At 36.0% G+C, this 22,906-nt stretch overlaps 1 protein-coding gene and 1 pseudogene across 4 annotated transcripts in view; one reads left to right on the top strand and one right to left on the bottom strand.

The window, feature by feature from the left end:
- LPGAT1 (lysophosphatidylglycerol acyltransferase 1) overlaps nt 1-22,906 on the bottom strand; it is a 95,624-nt gene that overhangs the window by 58,456 nt on the left and 14,262 nt on the right. For all 4 annotated transcript variants that reach the window (XM_036753281.1, XM_036753278.1, XM_036753280.1 and 1 more), the window contains one exon: nt 327-445. In XM_036753281.1, coding sequence (XP_036609176.1) covers nt 327-445 — 119 coding nt within the window. The remainder of the gene's footprint in view (nt 1-326; nt 446-22,906) is intronic.
- LOC118845917 lies at nt 17,467-19,106 on the top strand (annotated as a pseudogene).

The raw sequence follows: 22,906 nt of genomic DNA on the forward strand, positions 1-22,906 counted from the left end.
TTTGTATGATTAGTTTCTTAAGAATTAAATGTCTAATATTAATCCTTTTTCTTAAATGACATTATTTTACAAGTTTCGCTCTCTCTAAATTAGTTCTTCAATTCACCCTTAAACTCAATATCCCTTGACCAACCTGGAGACTTTTTAAATCTGAGAAAAGAGCAATTTTTAAATTCTTAGCAACTAGTGAAAATTCTAGTCACATACTTAAAATACAATTATTTTTATCGGACTCTTTTTATAAACAAAAGAAGAGAATGGGCTCTCATCATTTATAATGTAGTAAATTAAGTTGTGTTTATATTTTCTAATTAGAGATAACCTACCATTCCTTTGTCCTGTAGGCACATCATTAATGTGCACACATCTCCCGTTGCTTGATGGTTCACCAACATCAGAGCTTCATCTTCTGAAATTGCTTTAATATCTTCACCCCACTCCATTACTGTAAGAATACAAAATTTCAAAGCTTTCATTTGAAGAGTTTGTGTCTTTAAGTAACATGCATGTGATACACTCTAGATTAAATTGTGGCATATCACTTTATTATAAAAGGTATAGAACAGATTAGAGAAGTTTTTACTACAGAATTATAAAACTGACATAACATTTTTTAAAGCCCAGAATATACATATGGAAGGTCCCTTTACCAAAAACACAGGCGCATACAAAATTAGCTATTTTAATCTTAATGTAACTCTCCCCTCATTTCATGTAAATTTATGTCCCAGAATTTTGAACAGAATTGATATGGCAAGATGCTGTTTAATTTTTAAACCCTTAGGACTTGAATTTAAAGATTTTTTCAAACTAATGTGTAATGCATATTAAGTAATTGTTTCTAGTGACAAAATATACCATGGTTTAGTTCTACTGGAAGCCATTTTAAATATACATATAAATTTTCAAAGGGCACTAAATTCTAAGGCAATTAGAAGGAGTGAAAAGTTTTGACCAACATCTTTACCTTTTTCACCCCAAAAGTTTCTAAGCCTACTGGAAATATATACTCAATTTGATAACGAAAGTTGCCATTTTTTTAAAAAAATTACTTTATAAACAGCTTTATTAAATCATAAAGTAGGGAGTAGTTATTTTGCTATATAACTGATAGGCAAATTTCAAACTGTACATTTATACTGCTTTTCTACAAAAGTCCAGAAGAAACTGAAATATGAAGAGAAAAGGAAAATTATCAAGTGATATGTTTTAATTTATAAAAATTCTTCCTTTAAAGCCCAATTCAAATTTCACTTCTTATGTGAAGCTTAATAGCTGGAAGTAGTGTTTTGCTTTTTTGAATAAATCAGCTGTCTGTAACAGTCATGTGGTACACATGTATTGCATGTATTGCTTTGTATTATTGTTAATTTTCAAATATAAAGAGATATTGTCTCAATATTTCCTTATATTCCCCAAAGTAATGAACATGAGGCTCCTCTCATTTTTTTATTTAAAAAATTCAATTTATACTAACCTTTGAAATTTCCTTAATTTTTAAAAGAACAAAATAAGTAAAGCTACTAAAGGTTTCCCAATACTCCAGTCAAGAATATATCAAAATAACAATAATATTAGCTCAAAAACAACAAATATTAAATACGTATAAATATGAACATCATTTTATGGTTTACCAGGCAAAACATATAAAACTAACGTCTCTTTAGAGTGCTAAAAGATTTAGCTGTATATTATAAATCTTGAATTGGGAGAGATAGTCAACTATTTGTTCAGGACAATGTCTCCCTAAATGGCTTTCCTGAGTCAGTTTTCAGCATGTTATTGGACAGTGTCATATACTAAAGGAATATAATGTCAAATATGTCTTCATCTGGATACCTTTGCTGTATTCCAACTAAATAGAATGCAAAATAATAGGAAAACACCCTCTGATTTTGCTTTTAAAACTAAAATCTCACATATTTGTTAGTCTGCCACAAAAATCCAGGAGTCCTTTCCTGACTCACCCTACCTGCTATCTCTAACGCAAATTTTATCACATATTGTTCAATATGTGTTTTCACATTTATTATTACACTACCTTGACTCAATCCACTTTGGAACCTGCTTTTCAGAATAGCTGGACAAGTTCACAGCTCCACTAACAGTACATCAATATACTTGCTTTCCCACAGATCCTCTAGCATTTGTCATTTTCCTTTTCTGTCAACTTTACCAATCTGATAGGTGTGAGTGGAATTTCAAAGTTCTTCTAATCTGCATTTCTTTAATTATTAGTGATTCAGTACATTATTTCATATGGTGTAGCCAGAATGGCCTTTGTTTTCTTTGAATGACTCAGCTTACCTCATTGAGCCTCTGGACACTGTGGCTTGCTCTTCCGGGGCAGGAAGCCCAAAGAGCATTCCAGGAAGCAGACAACTTCCTGTGTGATGAGTCATGGGGCTGGCTGAGGGGAGGTGTTAACGGCTACGCTAGGGGGAGGGGCCAAGTCAAGAACCAATCGGCCCTGGTCGTTCAGGCGGTGCTTGATGATGTCAAAAACTCTATAAGAGGGGAGAGGACAGCTTGAAGATCCTTTTTTTTTCCTTTTCCGGTTGGAGCCAGAGACAGTTACAGCGACAGTTACAGCGACAGTTACAGCGACAGTTACAGCTACAGTTACAGACACAGCCACAGCTGAAGCAGGAGCTGCTAGTAGCAGAGCTGACCTACGGGAGGAAGCTGAACAAAGACTTCAGTCCAGTGGGTAATCTTATTACCATAGAGGGGGAAACATGATTTTGCTTTACGCAATCATGCTTCTCTGTAGCCTCCTGGTTACTCTTTCAAGGCGTACTTATTGGGCCTGGAAGCTTTTGATCAATATATCAAAATGGGGTTGCTGGTTCATGGGTTGGTTACTGTGGAGCCTAAATAAATGTTTTGATTCTTCTGCCTTCTACTTTGAGAGTTTCTTATATCCGGCGGTTCCGAACGTTTCAGACATGTTTATGATCCTCTTTGAGATTATAAACTCTGCCCTCCTAATACATATGGCTATTGATAGCTTGCATTTCTTCCTCTAAAAACTACCTATTCATATCCTTTGAACATTTATCAATTAGAGAACAGCTCTTATTCTTATAGATTTGATTCCCTTCCCTATATATCTTAGAAATGAGTCCTTTATTAGAGAAACTTACCGCAAAGATTTCCCTGCCCCCATTTACCTGCTTCTCTTCTACTTTTAGCACCATCCATTTTGTTTGTGTAAAAACTTTTAATTTTATGTGATCAACACTATCCCCTTCAAATTCTGTGATCTTCTCTATCTTGCTTGGTTGTGAACTTTCCCCCATTCATAGGTCTAACAAGTAATAGTTTCCTGGCTCCTCTAATTTGTTTATGATGTTATTTACCCTTTACATTTAACTCATGTACCCATTTCACCAACAACTACCAAACATCTTTTCTCCAGTAAACTTAATTCAATGGGACTTGGAAAACGGGTTATTTTCCAAAAAAAAACTGAGAATCTTCTAGTACTCTCTCAAGTTTATTGATCTCCAAAATGTCCATTGTGCAATAGCAGTATAACATACAAATATTAACTTAATATTTTACACTTCAGTAAGATATCTGGCCAAAAAAACATGTATCAGGAGCCAAACATTTGAAGAATTTAAATAAAATTTTACATAATTCAGCTAAACAACAAAAATGATTCTAGCAGTCTACTTTTCTTCATTTCACAAAATCCCTTGTTTTTCAACCACAGGAAATTGACATAAAATTTCTCATAACAAAAACAAAAAAATATATTTTTATTCAATTATCTGCCTCTGACATGTACTGGATGAGTAACCTCAGGGAAAATCACTTAGCGCCCCCAAGCAATTCTCTATGACCAGAAATTGCTGATGTGGGGCCTGACCTACATTGGTGAAGAGATGTTTCCATTCCAGAAATTCCCCCACAATGATGAAATCACAGATCTATCATTACCAACTCAAATACTCAAAACTCTCTTCTAACTCAACCCCATCCGCAGACCCCCATTAAGCAAAAGTTACTTTTAAAACCATAGATGAATTTTCAAATTTTGGAGTATGGGTTTTATTCACTAATATGAAAATGTACCAAAGAAATACATAAATCAAAAAATAATCTTTTAAGTATCAAGATACTAAAACATTACACAAAGAGGAAAATCAATATAAATTTAATTCTACTAAGCCTACTCTTCCTTTTATAAAAGGTTGGCCTATGACATTAACCCTTGGAGGAGTAATTTAAACTAAGCATTCTTATTTCTATGTTCTATAAAACTTACTCGGTTTCTTTAACCTTCCTTAAACCTGGAAGTCCATTTGCCTAGGTAGCTACTGATATAGCTAATAATAAAATACCTGTCTGACTGTAGAAGGCCTGAAGGTCTGGCCAATCTTTCCAACCTGACAGTAAGGAGCCATATGTTGGGGGAAGGAAAGATGAAGGTAGGAAGGCTTATGCTATGTATTATATTGTACTTCCTCAACAAACTAAAAACAGCTTAGGCTTAGATTGTGTGACAACAGAATAAGACTTCTGTAATTTGGGGGTAGAACTATAGTTTGTAGTTGTGATAAAATATAGATCTACCAAAGAAACATAACCTTTCCTCTCCTCCATTCACCAAAATGTGTCATAATTGTCACTGTTGAGTTTAAATTTTCTGAAACAATAGGTCATTTTTATAACTGCTTATCATAATAGGCAGGGTTGAAAAGTAAATTTAAAAGTTGCCACTGGATTTTAATTAGAAAATGTTCTACAATTAGTAGTAATAATGGTAACACATTTAGCTAATATTTTAAAATTTACAAAACGTTTATCTCACAACACTCTGTGAAGCAGGCAGTATGAGTATTATCTTCATTTCACAAATAAAGAGATTCAGAAGGAGATGAAATGATTTGACCAAGATTGCACACTAGTTAAGTGCATTGAAGCTGGGACTCAAACCTATAGCTCCTGACCAAGAACCCTGAGGTTTCCACTATACTGCACAAAGTACACATGATTTAAATGAGTGGTTTTCAGACTGTTCCACAGAAACCTCAGGACCTCATAAGGCAATTCTAAATGATTCCCAAAGAAAAATGATGATAATAAACATATTTATTTGTACTATTTGGGAATGGCTCATAGATTCTCCTTGTGGAGGCAAACAAAAGAGTTGGCAGAGTTGATATCGATAGTGCCTAAAGGCAGTGATATCCTTTTATGGAACACTCAGTCATTTCATCATGCAGTGCTTGTGGTGCTGTGCTCTATGAGCAAAGCAGAAAATTGAAGTTGCTCAAAAGAAACCTGAGATGCAAAAATTCGAAGACTCTACCCCAAATGTTCACGTGGATTATTTGTGCCTGACCTGTGATAGAGCATTCTGAACTCATATTGGTCTGATCAGCCACAGTCGGACACACTAAAACTTGACCGTAACATAATGATGTCATTTTGGTCCTCTCTGTTGAGAACAAAGGACATACCAATAGAAATTTGTATCACCAAATAATTTATAGGTAGCAAAATACTCAAACACTAGTCAATCTAAAAAAGATCACCATGAAGCTAACTGAAACTTAATACCAACAACTGAAGCTAAGGAATGAAGAAAAATTTTATGAAGAACTTGACAAAATCTTCCAAACCAAGTCAACATAAGCTTTGATACTTGGTGACTGTCACAAAGGTGAAGAGATAAAGAAAGATGGCAGGAAAATGTGGCTCAGATTTAGGAAATGAAAGAACTTATAAAGCAGTGGTCTCTAAAATTGTGTGATCAGACACCCATCAGTAAAACATGCTTGATTACCTACTTCCAACACATGTATATTTACACAAACTATTATACTAATTATATAATTGTAGAGCATAAAAAGTAAAATTTTTACAAGATAAACATGAAGAATATTTGATCATAGAGGCCACTAATTAACTAGTAAAATTTATTGAGTAAAGGATTGACATGGCTAGATGTGCATGTTAGGAAAACTTTCTGGCAGTTGTTTTGAGAATGGATTAGAGAGACTTGAGATAAGAATGGTGATTAAAAGGCTTAATAGTCACGAAAGAGGTCATATGACAGTAGTGACAAAAAAAAGGGAGAGATACAAAAAATGTTACAAAAGGAGAAATGACAAGATTGGCCACTAAATAGATACTTAGGGTGAGCAAGAGGATGGAGAAGATGATACTAGGGTTGCAAACTTGGGCAAATGGAAAGATGGAAGCCCAGAACAGAAATGGGCAAATTTGAAAGAAAAGATGATATAATGAGATCTGATATGCAGGGCACAACCCATGCATGCCTGCTCATCTTGTAAGAAACACTGTCCCACCAAAAATGAAAAGGAGGAGGGGTGTCTTACTGGTCACCTCCCCAGAACACAGAGCTTATTGGCTCAAGGCTACTTGTCATTGTCAACAGGTGAACTAGGGGAGGAGAATGAGATTTTTCTGATGGTACTGGCCAAAGCCTGGCTCAGAAGGGAAGCAGCTGGGCACTTGCACAGCAGACAGATGGGGCAGAGTGAGTGTGTTGGGAAATAAATGGAAGTGCAATTGTGTGGGACACAAGTCCTAAGGTCAGTTATCATATATCCCTTGGTATTAAGCCATCACTCTCCCCCAGGGGGTCCTGGACTCCAATGTTGCATACTCAGAAAACTCAATTCTATCTCTCATGAGTAATTTCTTCCAGAACAGAATGTGGAGGAACTCCACATGGAAACCAGTGAATAACTGTCATAAAACCCAAAGTTGATTACATCCTTGTAGAGAGGAAATATTGTTTACTGATGTAGGCATCTTATCATTATTAGCTATAGGCAGTCACATCATCTCCTAGTTAGAACGAAGTTCAAAATCAATACTAACAAGAATATGACACTGCAAATAACTGCAGGAGTTCCAACCTGACCCATTTGAACTATCCATTATTACCAAAAACAAAATGGAAAAAAGGTAAAGGTATCAACCATGATTACCATTATTTGCAATGAAATTTTAACAGCTAGCTACAAAACTTCCTTGGCCAGCAAATACTTCATCTAAGGAGAGAGACATAAAAGTCAAAGGTTGCATTTGAATCAAAATGTATCTGTAAAACACTACAGAAGACAGTAACAAAAGATTACAAGTATTATCACCTAACACTGAAAAGCAAAAAAACAATTAATATTCATAGATGGATCTGGCAGAATAAAGAAAAGGAAAATGGAACAAATTTATAAAAGTTTCTATCAATATATATGTTCATGAATGATAAGGGAAACACAACATTTGTACTCTAACATGCTTAATTAATGAGTAGAAATGGCACTTGGATGACAGGGTCAGAAAGAGCAGCTAGACAAAACCATACTGTGGCAATTCAAGTGTGAGGTAATATCATATCTTTTTTTCCTTTTTAAAAATATTTTATTTTTTCCTAATGACACATAAAAACAAATTTTAACATTCTTTTAAAAATAATTTTTGGGTTCCAAATTCACTTCCATCCCTCACTTTCCTCCCCTTCAGACGGCAAGCACATTGATATAGATTATACATGTGTAGTGATACAAAACGTATATTAGTCATGTTGGAAAAGAGAACACAGACCACCCCTTCCCCATAAAGAAACAACCAAGAAAAATAAAGTTTAAAAAAAGTATGCTTCAGTCTGTATTCAGACTCCATCATTTCTTTCTCTGGATAGCAATTTTTATCATGGGTCCTCTGAAATTGTCTTGGATCACTTCATTGATGGCAATAGCTAAGTCACTGATACTGTACCTAAGATTTGTTTGAATTTTCATTTCTCTAATCAATAGCGATTTAGAGCATTTTTTCACATGACTATAGATAGCTTTCATTTCTTCATCTGAAAACTGCCTGTTCATATCCTTTGACCATTTATCAACTGTAGAATGATTTGTATTCTTATAAATTTGAATATTCCCTCCCCCAACATACTACTCTATGGCTCCTTACTGTTACTGACAATATTGCTGTTACCAGGTACAATGTTCTGATTCTGTTCATTTCACTTTGCATCAGTTCCTGTAAGTCTTTCCAGGTTTTTCTGAAGTCTGCCTGCTCATCATTTCTTATAGCACAATAGTATTCCATCACAATCATATAACACAACTTGTTCAGCCATTCCTCAATTAATGGGCTATGCCTTCAATTTCCAATTCTTTGCCATCAATAACAGAGCTGCCATAAACATTTTTGTACATATAGGTCCTTTTGCTTTTTTTTTTTTTGGGGAATAAGGACCTTTTAGTGGTATTACTGGATCAAAGAGCATACATGGTTTTATAGTCCTTTGGGTATAGTTCCAAATTGCTCTCCAGAATGGTTAAGTCAGTTCACAATTGTACCAACAGAGCATTAGTGTCTCAATTTTCTTACATCTCCTCCAACATTTGTCATTTTCCTTTTGTCATATTAGCTAATCTGATAGATATGGGGTGGTACCTAAGAGTTGTTTTAACTTGCATTTCTTTAATCAAGAGTGATTTAGAGCATTTTTTCATATGACTATAGATAGCTTTGACTTCTTCATCTGAAAACTATCTGTTCATATCTTTCGACCATTTATCAATTGGAGAATGACTTGTATTCTTATAAATTTGACTTGGGTCTCTACATATTTTAAAAATGAGGCCCTTATCAGAAACCCTTGCTGTAAAAATTGTTTCCCATCTTTCTGCTTTCCTTCTAATCTTGGTTGCAAAATCATGCAAAACATATTTTCATATCAGCCATGTTGCAAAAAAAGGCAAGAAAAATAAAGTTAAAAAAATTATACTTCAATCTACACTCAGAGTTTATCAGTTTTCTTTCTGGAGGTAGATAGCATTTTTCATCATGAGTCTTTCAGAATTGTCTTGAATCACTGCACAGATCTCAGTAGCTAAGTCTTTCACAGTCAATCATTGTTACGACATTGATATTACTGTATACTATGTTCTCCTGCCCCTATTCAGTTAATTTTGCATCAGTTCATATAAGTCTTCCCAGCTTTTTATGAAACCATCCTGCTTATCATTTCTGATAGTACAAAAAGTATTCCCTCACAACCATATACCCAACCATTCCCCAACTGATGGGTATCTGCTCAATTTTCAATTCTTTGCTACCACAAAAAGAGAGCGCTATAAATAGTTTTGCACATATAGGGCCATTTGCTTTTTTTCTGATCTCTTTGGGATACTCACCTAGTAGCTGTATTGGTGGGTCAAAGGGTATGCACAGATTTTTAGCCATTGGGGAATAGTTCCAAACTCTTTAGAATTTCTCTTGAATGGTTGAACCAGTTTATAAGTCCACTAGCTTTGATTTCTTCTTAAGAAAACTGCTTATTCATAATCTTTGCCAACTTACCAATTGGGGAATGGCTCTTATTTTTACAATTCTGACTCAGTTCCTTATATATTCAAGAAAAGAGGTCTTTATTAGACAATCATTGTAAACTCCCCCCATCTCCAGTTTCCTGCTTTCCTTCTAATTTTGGCTGCACTGGTTTTGTTTGTGCAGAACTTTTAAAATTCAATGTAATCAAAATTCTCCATTTTACTTCTTGTGATCTTCTCTATCTCTTGTTTGATCATAAATTATTCCCTTTTCCATAAATAAAATTTTCCATGTTTTCCTAATTTGCCAATATCATCTTCTGATGTCATTTTGACCTTATCTTGATATACAATGTGAGATGTTGGTCTATACCTAGTTTCTGTCCAACTGCATTCCAGTTTTCCCAGCAATTTCTGTTAAATAGTGACTTCTTGCCCCCAAAGCTTGGACCTTTGGGTTTACCAAACACTAGATTACTATTGTTATTTACTACTCTGTATTATATACCTAATCTATTCCATTGATCCACCAATCTATTTCTTTGTACTAGATTGTTTTGATGATTACTGCTTTGTAATATGGATCAAAATCTGATACTGCTAGGCCACCTTCTTTTACTCTTTTTTCACTAATTTCCTTTATATTCTTAAACTTTTTCTTCTTCCAGATGAATTTTATTATTATTTTTCCAGCTTTATAAAAAATCATTTATTGGTACCTTGATTAGTATGGCAAAGAATAAGTAAATTAATTTAGGTAGAATGGCCAGTTTCATTATACTGGTTCAGCCTACCCATAAGCAATTAACATTTCTCCATTTGTTTAGATTTGTCTTTATTTGGACTGAAAAGTGTTTTGTAATTGTATTCATACAGTTCTTGGGTTTGTTTTGACAGGTAGAACACCAAGTATTTTATATTGTCTACTGTTATTTTAAATGGCGCTTCTTTATCACTTGCTGCTGTACTTGGTAATATATAGAAATGCTGATGATTTCTGTGGATTTGTTTTACATTCTGCAACTCTACTAAAATTAATTGCTTCACCTAGTTTTTTTGGCTTCTCTAAGTAAACCATCACATCCTCTGCAAAGAGTGATAGTTTTGTTTCCTTGTTACCTATTCTTATTCCTTCAATTTCATTTTCTTGTCTTATTGCCATAGGTAACATTTCTAGCACAATATTTAATTAATAGTGGTGATAACAGACATCCTTGCTTCACCTCTGATCTTACTGGCAAGGCTTCTAGTTTATCCCCATTAGACATAATTCTTATTCTTAGTTTTAGATAAATACCACTAATCCTTTTTTTTAAAACTACTAATCATTTTTTAAAAGATCCATTTATTCTTATGCTTTCTAATATTTTTAATAGAATGAGTATTATATTTTGTCAAAAAGCCTTTTCTACATATATTGAGATAATCGTATGATTTTAGTTGATATTTGTTAGTGACAAGATCATTTGTGCATATAGTTTTTTTCCTTTTTAAAAATATATTTTTTATTTTTTCCCCATGACATAAAAATAATTTTTTAAACATTTAAAAAATATTTTTGAGTTTCAAATTCCAACTCTTCCTCCTACCCCTCCACTCCGCCCCCCCGAGATGGTAAGCAATCCAATATTGATTTTACATGTGCAACCATGTAAAACATTTCCATATTAGTAATTCTGTACAAGAAGACTCGAATAAAAGAAAAAGAATGAAAGAAAAAAGTAAAACATAGGGCACATCAGTCTGTATACAAACAAAATCAGTTCTTTCTCTGGATGCAGATAGTATGCTTCATCATTAGTCCTTTGGGATTGTCTTAGATCATTGTGTTGCTGAGCATAGACACTGTCTATGCTAGGACATTCACAGTTCTTCATTGAACAATATTGCTGTCAGTGTCTACAATGTTCTCTCAGTTCTGCTCACTTCATTTTGCATCAATTCATGTAAGTCTTTTCAGGTTTTGCTAAAATCATCCTGCTTGTAATATTCTATCACAACCATATACCACAGCTTGTTTAGCCATTCCCAATTGATGGGCAACCCTTCAATTTCCAATTCTTAGCCACCACAAAAAAAGCTATTATAAATAGTTTTGTACACACAGGTCCTTATCCCTTTTTTGGATGTCTTTGGGATACAGACCCAATAATGGTATTGCTGGATCAAAGGGTATGGGCATGCACAGTTGTTCTCCAGAACAGTTGGATCAAGTTCACAGCTCCACCAACAGTGCATTAGTGTCCCAGTTTTCCCACATCCCCTCTGATATCCATCACTGTCCTTTTTAGTCACATTAGCCAATCTAATAAGTGTGAGATGGTACTTCAGAGTTGTTTTAATTTGCATTTCTCTAATCAAACGTGATTTTGAGGATTTTTTTTCATATGACTTTAGAAACCTTTGATTTATTTGAAAACTGCCTGTTCATTTCCTTTGACCATTTATCAATCGGGGAATGACTTGTATTCTTATAAATATGACTCAGTTCTCTATATATTTGAGAAATGAGGCCTTTGTCAGAGATGCTTATTGTAATTTTCCCCCCAGTCATCTGCTTTCCTTTTAATTTTGGTTGCAGTGGTTTTGTTTGTGCAAAAACTTTTTAAATTTTATATAATCAAAATCATCTATTTTACATATTGTAATGCCCTCCATATTTTCTTTGGTCCTAAATTCTTCCTTTATGTGTAGATCTGACAAATAAACTATTCCAACCTCTCCTAATTTACTTATATCACACTTTGTATTTAAATCATGTATCCATTTTGACCTTTTCTTGGTATACGGTGTGAGATCATGGTCTATTATACTTAGCTTCCACTATACTGTTTTCTAGTTTTCCCAACAGTATTTTGTCAAATAATGAATTTTTCTTGCAAAAGCTTGGATTTTGGGGTTTATCTTATACTAGATTACTATGGTCCTTTACTATAATGTAATGTGTACCTAATCTATTCCATCGATCCACCACTCTATTTCCTAGCCAGTACCAGACTGTTTTGATAATTACTGCTTGAGATATGTTATGCCTAGACTACCTTCCTTCACATTTTTTATTGATCCCCTTGATATCTTTGACCTTTTATTCTTCCAGATGAATTTTGTTATTATTTTTCCTAGCTCTACAAAATAATTTTTTGATAGTTTGGTATGGCACTGAATAACTATCTTAATTTAGGTAGAATTGTCATTTTTCTCATATTGGCTTGGTCTACCCATGAGCACTTAATATTTTTCCAATTGTTTAGCTATGATTTTGTGTGAAATGTGTTTTGCAGTTGTGTTCATATAGCTCCTGGGTTTTTCTTGGCAGGCAGACACCCAAGTATTTTCTATTGTCTACAGTTATTTTAAATGGAATTTCTCTTTCTACCTCTTACTATTAGACTTTGTTGGTAATATATAAAAATGCTGATGATTCATGCAGATTTATTGTGTAACCTACAATTCTGCTAAAGTTGTTAGTCATTTCAAGTAGTTTTTCAATGATTTTCTAGGATTCTCTAAGTATAATATCATAATAATCATCAAAACTATCTAGTATTAGATAAAAATAAGAAGCTAGATCATTGGAACTAATTAGGTACATAACATGACAAAGCAAATGCTGGCCCTCATGACGTCGTGCCAGGACTATTTCAGTAGCCTGCCGGTGGGTCTGCCTGCCTCAAATCTCTCTCCACTGCAATCTATCCATTCGGCCGCTAAAGTGATTTTCCTAAAGCAAAGGTCTGGATCATGTTCCCTCCCTATTCAATAAATTCCAGTGGCTCCCTATCACCTCCAAAATTAAATACAAAATCCTGTTAGGCATTCAAAGCCCTTTATAATCTAACTCCTTTCCGGTTTTCTTACACCTTATATCCTGAGACATACTCTAATCCAGTGACAATGGTCTCCTTGCTGTTCCATGAATAAGATACTCCACCCCTCTTGGCTTCAGGAATTTTCTCTGGCTGTCCCCTATGCCTAGAACATTCTCCCTCCCCATCTCTACATCCTAGCTTCCCAACTAAAATCCTATCTTCTACGGGAAACCCTTCCCAACTCTTCTTAATTCTAATGCCTTCCTTCTTTTAATTATTTCCTATTTATCCTGCATATGGTTTGTTTGTTATATATTTGTTTGCTTCCTACTTCGTTAGATTGTGAGCTCCTTGAGGGCAGGGACTGTCTTTTGTCTCTTTTCAAATCCACAGTGCAAGGCACATAAGAAGTGCTTAATAAAAGTTTACCGATTGATTAGAGGTCTAGTGTTCAATAACTCAAAGACCCCAAATGCTGGGTTAAGGACCCATTATTTGACAAAAACTGCTGGAAAAACTAGAAAGCAAATTATAGAAATAAGATAACAGACTAACATTTTACACCACATGCCAAAAGAAACTCTAAATTGATACATGATATAAGAGATAAATTAGAGGACCAGGGAGAAAATTTTAAAACTATGGATAAGGGAAGAGCTCATGGCCAAAAAGGGGATAGAGAAAACTGCAAAAAAAAAAATGGGTAATTTTGATTACATAAAATAAAAAGTTTTTAAACAAAACTAATGCAATTAAAATTAAAAGGAAAAGCTTTTCCTTTTTAAAGTCAAATGGGTATCTGGTAATAAAAAATTTTTGCAGCATGTTTTTCTAACCAGTCTCATTTGTAAGATATATGTGGAACTGACTGAAATTTGTAAGTAGAATCAGCTAGCATTTATACAGTGCTTTAAGGTTCTCAACAAGCTTTAGATAAATTTTCTCATTAGATCATCACAAGAACTTTGAGGAATAAGTGCTATTGTCATCCTCATTTCACAGATGAAGAAAGTAAGAATCAGGGAGTTAGAACCACTAGCCCAGGTCACAAACTAGAAAAAGTCTGAGGCAATATCTGAATTCAGGGTTTCCTGTCTCCAGGTTCACTCATCCCACTGCACCACCAACTGCCATTCCCAAACAGACAAATGGTCTAAGATAATAACAGGCTGTTTTTCTTCTTCTTTTTTTAAATAAATAAATAAACACAACACTCACCCACTAAATAAAAAATATTTACGCAAATATGTTTGTATGTGCATATATGAGAAACAAAAACAAAACCCTCACAACAAATAACCATAATCCAGCAAAACAAACTCCAACCTTGGTTATGGCCAAAGGTGTAGATGTCATCCCAGTTCGTGGGGTGGTATGCCTCCTCTTCATTTCTCTGAACTCATGCCTTACCACTCCACTGATCAGAGCTCTAAAATCTTTCAAAACCAAAACAATTTATACCACAACAACAATATGGTAAGGACAAACAATTCTGAAAAACTTGAACTGATCAACACAACAACCAACCATAATTCCAGAGGACTCAATGAAATGTGCTGCCCACATCCTGATAGAGAGGTGATGGCCTCAGTGCAGAGTGAGACACATTGTGTGTTGGGGGGTGGGGGGGGGGAGAGCCAATGCATAAATTCATTTTGCTTGACTATGCGTGTTTGTAATGGACTTTTGTTTTTCATGCTTGCTCAAAAACGGAGGTTGGGAATAAGAGAATGTGGACCTGAAAATTTAATAAAGTGAATTTTTAAAAACAGCCTTTCAAAGCTGTTCTTCTCTATAATGTTGTTGTGTGAAATGTTCTCCTAATTTTTCTCACTTCACTCTGTGTAAGTTCTTGGAGGAGTTTCCCAGGCAATGGACTGAAACTGCTTTTTCCCAAGGTCACCCATGATCTCTCTTTTGCTAAATTCAATGGCCTTCCAAAGAAATTAATGAAAAGGCAATTTTAAAGCACTTACTATGTGCAAAGTACTCTTCTAAGTATTGAGACCATAAATAAAAAAGTAAAAGCAAGTCAGTTACTGCTCTCAAGGAGCTTTCCCAACAGAGGAGACAACCTGTATTAAGAGGCATCAGCTGCAAGTCACAGGCAAATGTCTCATGGATCTTAGGATACAGAGGTAAAGCATGGCAACTCACCTTTAATGTCATTTCAACTAAAAAAAGCCTATCTTTTTCTGATAATGAACTACCTGACAGTGCCAAGGATTTTGGTTGTGAGAACTTTGTTTTCCGAGTCTCCAAAAAGCTATGGAAGTTGTATAAAGTGCATAGAGTTGCATGGAATGGGGCTGTAGCACCTTCAGATGAAATCACGGGGTCCCAAATCCACAGGCTTTGTTTCCCAGGACAGTTGCAGGAACTGGGCTGGAAAGTGACACTCCCAAATGAGCTGAAGATATGTGCTGGGGAAGGTGGGGGAGTGGGAAGATACTCCCATTCCCAAAGCTCTTGGGCTTTTCTCAATCATCATCCTTCTTGGCTTCTCCATATCATATGTAACAAGTTGCCTCGCCCCTCTTACTGAATACCCTTCCCATACCTGCATTTTTGTGATAATCTCTCCTGTCTCTTCTTATAATTGTCTGATTCTTAGTTTTCTCTGGAGGGTTATTACATATGTCCCAACCTTTATCACACATGGTACACTCCAGGATTTTGGGAGGCCCCCTTTTCTTCTCTCTCTCTCTACATTCTCAATGATCTTACCAGATTCCATGGATTCAACTAGTACCTCTATGTAGATGACTCTCATATCTACATAGCTGATACTCATCCCTCTCCTAAGCTCCAATCCATTATCATCGAGTACCTGCTGGGCATATATACCTACATGCACGTCCAGACAGAATCTCAAACTCAACATGTCCAAAACAGAACTCATCCTTCCTTCTAAATACTTTATTAGGGGAGATACCACCCTTCTAGTCACCCAGGTTTGCAACCTTGGTAACATCCTAGACTCACTCTCACTCATGTCACATATCAGTCAGTTGCCAGTCGTCATTTCTACTTCCAAACATCCTCTGTATCCTTCCAATTATCTCCACTCACATAGGCACCATCCTAGCTCAGGTCCCTTAGTACCTCTATACCTCAAGTACTGCAAGAGCTTCCTACAAGGAAGGCCTCCTTGAATGCAGCCTCTCCCCTCCCCAATCTCTCTTGTACACAGCTACCAGCTTGATTCCTAAAGCACAGCTCTGATGTTATCACTCCCCCTGCTTCAGGAGTTTCAGTGGTTCCCTATTTCCCCAAGGATGAAATTTCAGTTTTTGGCATTTGAAGCCCTTTACACTGTTTCTAACCTATCTTTCCAGGGTGATTACATGAGTCCCACCTCATGAATGATAATTTCAACCAAAATGGCCCTGCTCACTGCTTCCTATCACTCCCAGTTTGGCAGGAGGTCCCCCAAGCCTGGAATGCTCTCCCTCTTTACTTCTGCCTCTTGGAATCCTTAGCTCCTTCAAGGCTCAAGTCAAGAGCAACCTCCTACAAGAGGCTTTTCTTGCTTATTCCAGTTGTTAGTGCTTCTCTCCCCCAAAAAACCAACTACTGTATATTTACTTTGTTTATGTTTTCTTTAATTATCTAAGTACATGTTCTAGTCTCAGAGTAGAATGTAATCTCCTAGAAAGAAGTGACCTTCATTTTTGTCTTTAAATCCCCAGTACCTAAGACAGTGTCCAAGATATAACAGATGTTTGACAAAAGCTTATAGTTTGCTTATTTTTTAGTTAGGTAAAAGCTGGATGACCATTTAAATTAGTGATGTTGTAAAGGGGATTCTTACTAAGATATAAAGCTTGTTGACTTCTGCTATCTCTTCCAGCTCTAAGATAGATATTTTATATCCATCTAGCATAATATCATTTTATAAGTACTTTAATTAGTAAATACTTACTAAGAATTTCATGTGTTATATAGAAAATAAAGAATGCCACTCCTGATACCATTTCTAACTCAGCTGCAAAAATAATGGCTGACATCTTATTTGCAATAATTCAACAAGTATTCACTGCATGCATTAATGAATGATGTGCATTGTTTAATATTTATGCCTAATAGTTATGCATGGGATCATAGGATTTAGGGCTGGAAGAAACCTTAGGGGTCATCTAGTACAACTATCTTATTTTACCAATGAGGAAACTGAGTGCTAGATCACAATGCAGCTACAAATATTCTTAGATACATGTCAAATTAATTTTACTCTTTTATTTTTGAGAGAGAAAAGGGGAAGACAGCTGGAGGGGTAGCACTGATCACTGTCCCTAGGGCCTGCTTTAAGGACCAAGCTGGAATGGATGACCAGCCAGCCAGCAGCAATATCTTTCAAGCCTCGGAGACAGCAGCGGTGCTTGGATTATCACTCTTTTGCAGAAGCTAAGAGACTGAGGCTGAGTGAGGTTAAGTAACTTGCACAGGGTCACACAGTAAATTCTAAACGGCTTCTAAGAAATTTGGTTTAGATTTTCATGGGATTTTCAGTTACCCTGACGATGAAACAACACAATGTCAAAACATGAGTTAAAGTTGGTCTGCCTATTAGATTCACCTAACCTGACTGTTCATGAACTGTCAGGGAAATACAATAGGAGTTTTCCTTGGGGAAAAAAACCTCACAATCAACTGAGCAGAAGACACTATGAAAATCCAGAAAGCTCAATGGGAAGCTGAGTGAAAGGTTTAAGAAACAGAAGCCAAAGTGAATTCTAAGAGTGGCCCAGAGGGTGACAGAAAAATGGGTTACTCAAAGACACACTGCCTGACCACAATGCTACTTGCCAATAATTTCATCTTTGCCAGCTTACAACACAATATTCTCACCCTAACCTGTGTCCAAAGCAATGACATAAAACAGAAGATTCGTAGCCCACCCCATACAAAGGCAGACCTCAACCCCACTGACTTTGAATGTGAAGAAGTTCCATGTGATAACATGAAATTAAAAACTATTGATGAGAAAGAATAAGTAAGAAACATTCTTGTTGGTACAACTGGGCCTATTTGTGGCCCAGATCTTAGACAATAATGTGCCCAAAGGAGGTTCTGGGTTTGTGTGGCAGGACCAAGAAGTCTTGGCATCCCTAGAACGGGCTAAACTGGATTTCGAGTCCCTTCACAAACCCAATGGCTTTATCACTTTACCACAGTTAGGTAACTGTGAAAAGATGTCACTGTCTTCCAAAGAGTCCCTCTCTCCTATCACAGGTGTAATATCAAATATCTTTCCTTCCCCAAACTTAACTCAGATGAGAGTGGGCAGAAGACAGAAAAGCTTGCAAGTATTTCTCACAAACCACTTGCCTTCACAATGGCACTTTCTTGAATTCCTTAAAGCCCTGCTCTCAGAACAATACTAATGAACTCAAACGATACATTGGGGTGAAACTTTTAGCTTTAAATTTGGCCAGCAGCAAGGATGCACCAGCACTATCCCCCTCATTCCAACTGCCTTCCTTGTCTGTTTCGTCACTGTACACAGAAGAGTCATCACCTCCAAACAGTGCTGAAGGTCCTGCCTCACAATGCAGGACATCAAAAATGCCTGACACTCCCAGTTCTCTCCAGGGTTCAAGTGCAGAGAAAATGGTCAAACTCATATGAGTGTATCTTGAAAACCATGAAGAAGAAGCAAGAAAATAAAGAGCAAGTTTTCAAGTATTTGTTTGCACATGGACAGCTCTATGAAAAGGGATCTGATCCCATTCAGGTAGAAGCTTTGAAAATGTACCAGTGTTCAGAGGATAAGACCACAGAATTTCTTCAGTTAATGAGCAAATTTAAGGAAATGGGCTTTGAACTGAAAGACAATAAAGAAGTTTTATCATTATAAAACAATGACCAAGATGCTGGAAGAACACATGGAAGAACTGCCCACCTCCACCCTGCCACGGCGCATCTCTCACTTTGGGAGGCCCTAAGTATTCTCATCAGTCCCTAGAGGCCCCCCTTTCCTTGCCGTGGCTTCACTTTCTCCTTAAGAGTAAGAGAAAATGTTGCTTTGGGTTTGTTGCTGTTGGAGGTGGAAAGGAAGAGACAGGAAGAGTACTTCTGTATACCACACACTGATCCGTATGAGAGTCTGATTCCTGTGGGAACAGGGCAGAGGAAGGTAAAGCACAGGAATGTTGGGACATTTAAGCCCTGCCCCTACTCCACCCATTTTACTTATTTTATTTGTATTTTGAGAAGTGTCTTTCCCAGCTTGGCCTTGGTGTTTCTGGAAAGCTATACATATATTCGAGACCAGACTTTGTTGTTATGTTCTCACTCTTGCCACGAGCCAGAGACACAGGGGTATTCTGGGAGGAAGAGATTCTGAGGTTGTCAGTGCTGCTTTGAATGTGTTTGACCAATACATCTTTCACTGTTAGACTAGCTGAACTGAAATCCATGTCTAGTGCAATGGAAAGGGTTTTTAGGATATATATTTGATTTTACCTTTTTTTCCTCTTAAATAAACTCCATGTTAGATTCTAATAGTGTAACCCTGATTCCTAAACGTTTAGAGGCATACAGAATTCAACTGGGCATTCTTCTCCTCTTTCTGCCAGGCAGCCACTGTGCTTACCCACACTCAAGTCTTGGCTAAATCTTGGATCTTGTTGGAGCAGGGCATCTAACTTTTTAGCCTTTGATTACCTTCTCCAGGCTTTAAGTCCCCAATTCTAGGAAACTTTTTAATTGACACTTTCATATTCAGTGCGAAACACGAAGCTCTTTGCAAGCACTCCCAAATGAAGTTGAAGGAATGAGCCCACAATCCATTAGCCCAACCTTAACACACACATTTATTTCAGTTTTACTTTCCACGTCATTTTTGGGGAACAGACTCATTGCTTTAGAATGATATATTTGGTAATATCTAGCAATAGAAATCTATCTCTTTGGTCTGTTTTATGCTATGTATGTAGTATGTATGTTTTGTATTATGTATGTAGTATGTATGTAGCATGTTTTACATTGTTAAAGCTCTAAATAAAAAAATACAGTCTTGATGAATCTAAAGTAATGTGTTACTTTAATTCTTCAGAAAAAAAAACTATTAACAAAAATTTGAAAGGTTAAAAAAATTTTGAAAGAAGTCTGAAAAGAAGGCATATAAGCAATCTGAAGATTAAAAAAGGACCTACCAAAAAGATTCAAAAACTTTAAATAAAATACTAGCAAAAAGATTATCAATATATCTACATCATTATTCCCTATGCTCAAACTGGATTTGTATAAGGGAGGCAAGGATGGCTCAACTCCAGGAAAACAATTAATATAATTGACACATTAAAGCAAAAACACTCCTAACCACATGACTATATCAACAGATACACAAAAAGCCTTTGACAAAGTACAACACTCACTTATGCTAAAAACAAAAAACAAGACAAAAACCAAACCTACAAAGCACAACCAAAGAAGGGCCATTTTTATTATAAAAAAGTGTATATATAAAACCAAAGGCTAGCATTATTTACAATGGGAAAAACCCTAGAAGCATTACCGTGATATACAGGGAACAGACATAATAAGACGACTCACAAAAAAATAAGTGGCCAGAGGATTAAAAGTTTTGAGGGAGAAATACAAATGACCAACTATATAAAATCATGGTCCAAATCACAATGAGAAAACTGTAAACCAAAGCCACTCTCAGGTTTCACCACTGAACCATCAAACTGGCAATCAGTGGAAATAGTACATTGGAGGAACTGTGGGAAGACAAATATATACTAACATACTCTTGGTGGCACTATGAATTTCAGAGGCAGGGTGGTCCAGTGGAAAGAGCATGGGATTTTTGAATCAAAAAATGTGGGTTCAAATCCAGCTCTGCCATTAATGTCTGTCTGCCTTAATGACTTTAGACAAGTAACTTCACCTCTCTTTACAAAAGTTTTCTTATTTATAAAATGAGAGGGTTATCTCACTTGAGGAATAGATAAAGAAGGTATGGTACATGAATGCAAAAGAATAGGCTTCTGCTATGAGAAATGAAGGTGATAGTTTCAGAGAAATTTGTAAATATTTATGTACTCTAATGCAGAGTGAAGTCAAGAGCACAAATTATACAATAATATTATTATAAAAGCAAACAACTTTGAAAGACTTTAGAACTCTGATCAACACAATGACCAAATATAATTCCAGAAAATTCATGAAACATGCTAACCAAAGAGGTAACAGACTCAGAGTATAGTTTGAAGTGTGTGTGGGTGGGTGTGTGGGTGTGTGTATGTGTGAGAGAGAGAGAGAGACAGAGAGAGAGAGAGAATCAGTCAATGGGGGAATTTGTTTTGCTTGACAATTTACAAGTTTGTAAATGGAGTTTTGTTCTTCTTTCTCACTCAATGTGGAGGGGAAGGAAAGGGAAGGTGGGAGAAGGGAGAAGGTAGATTTTCATTAATTAAAAAAAAAAACTTAATTTTTAAAATAAGATAAATGGGGAGGGGGAAGGAGTTTGGACTTGACCAGCAAGGTCCCTTAAAACTCTTAATCTATCTAAGATCCTATGGATTAATCCAACAATTAATTCTAGAAAAAAATTTTAGAATCACATGAGAAAAACCATTAAACTATTCACACCCTTTGACTCAGAGATCCCACACTACTGGACATGTATACCAAGTGTAATAGTGAAAAATTAGAAACAAAATGGGTACCTGTAACTGGGAAATGGACAAATTGTAATATATAAATGTAATAGAATACTACTGTGTGTCATAAGAAACAAGGAATAGTAAGAATTCAAAGACATGTTAAATAAGACTTGTAGAGCTGTGGAATCAGGAGTGATCACAGGATCGTAGATTTAGAGCTAGAAGGAGATGTTGGAAGTCACTTAGTTCAATGCCTTCGTTTTACAGATGAGGAAACTGTGGTCCAGAGAACTGAGTGACTTGCCCAAGGTCACAAAGGTCCTAATAGGTGGGATATGAACCCAGGTCTCCTGGCTTCCAAATCCAAGGCTGCTTCTACCGTACCACAATGTCTTCCCTGGACCAAGGAACTAGAGTTTAGAAAGAGGAACCAACAGAACAAAATACACAATGACTACAATAATGCAAACGATAAGACCGCTAAAAGCCAGTTACATTCATGAATTAAAATGAGAGCTACAGAATGGACCATGAAACATGGCTCCTCAGTAAAGGAAGGGAACTACTGATGCATTGCTTAGTTTTACTTGAATGTTTTTCTTTGTTTCAAAGGATTCAACAGGGGAAAGAAGTGTTTAAAAGGGAAATGACAAAAAGTAACAATAAAACATTTTTTTTAAAAAAGCAAGATCCAAAACCAACTACATTTTCAACAGAATGTATTGTAACAATCCTGCAATATACCATCCTGAATATAACAGTATCACAAGAATAAAGTGACAAGACTAGTCTTGCTGCTTAAGGAAAGCTATTTAAACCTTAAATACCTAAAACTGAGTCACAATCTCTACACCCTGAATTTGTAACAATTCCATCGCACCACTTCCCTAACAACGAGGACTAAAGAAATTGGCATTTTTTTAATTTCTATTTTTTGAGGGAACCAGATAGTAGTGCCTGAGCAGTATACTGGCTTTGGCTAGTCATTGCAGAGTGTGAGAATACTGAGTTCCTAGGGGTAGAGAGACCAAAAAATCAAAGAGTTCGGATAGCCAAAGAAACCTTCCCTATTTCTAAAGTTTGCCATGACCCCACCTTGCCCCCTACTTTTCATCCTCTTTCCCAAAAGCCAGGGGTCACACTCCAGTGT

Source organism: Trichosurus vulpecula, chromosome 4, assembly GCF_011100635.1.
Source record: "Trichosurus vulpecula isolate mTriVul1 chromosome 4, mTriVul1.pri, whole genome shotgun sequence".
Classification (NCBI taxonomy): Eukaryota; Metazoa; Chordata; class Mammalia; order Diprotodontia; family Phalangeridae; genus Trichosurus; species Trichosurus vulpecula.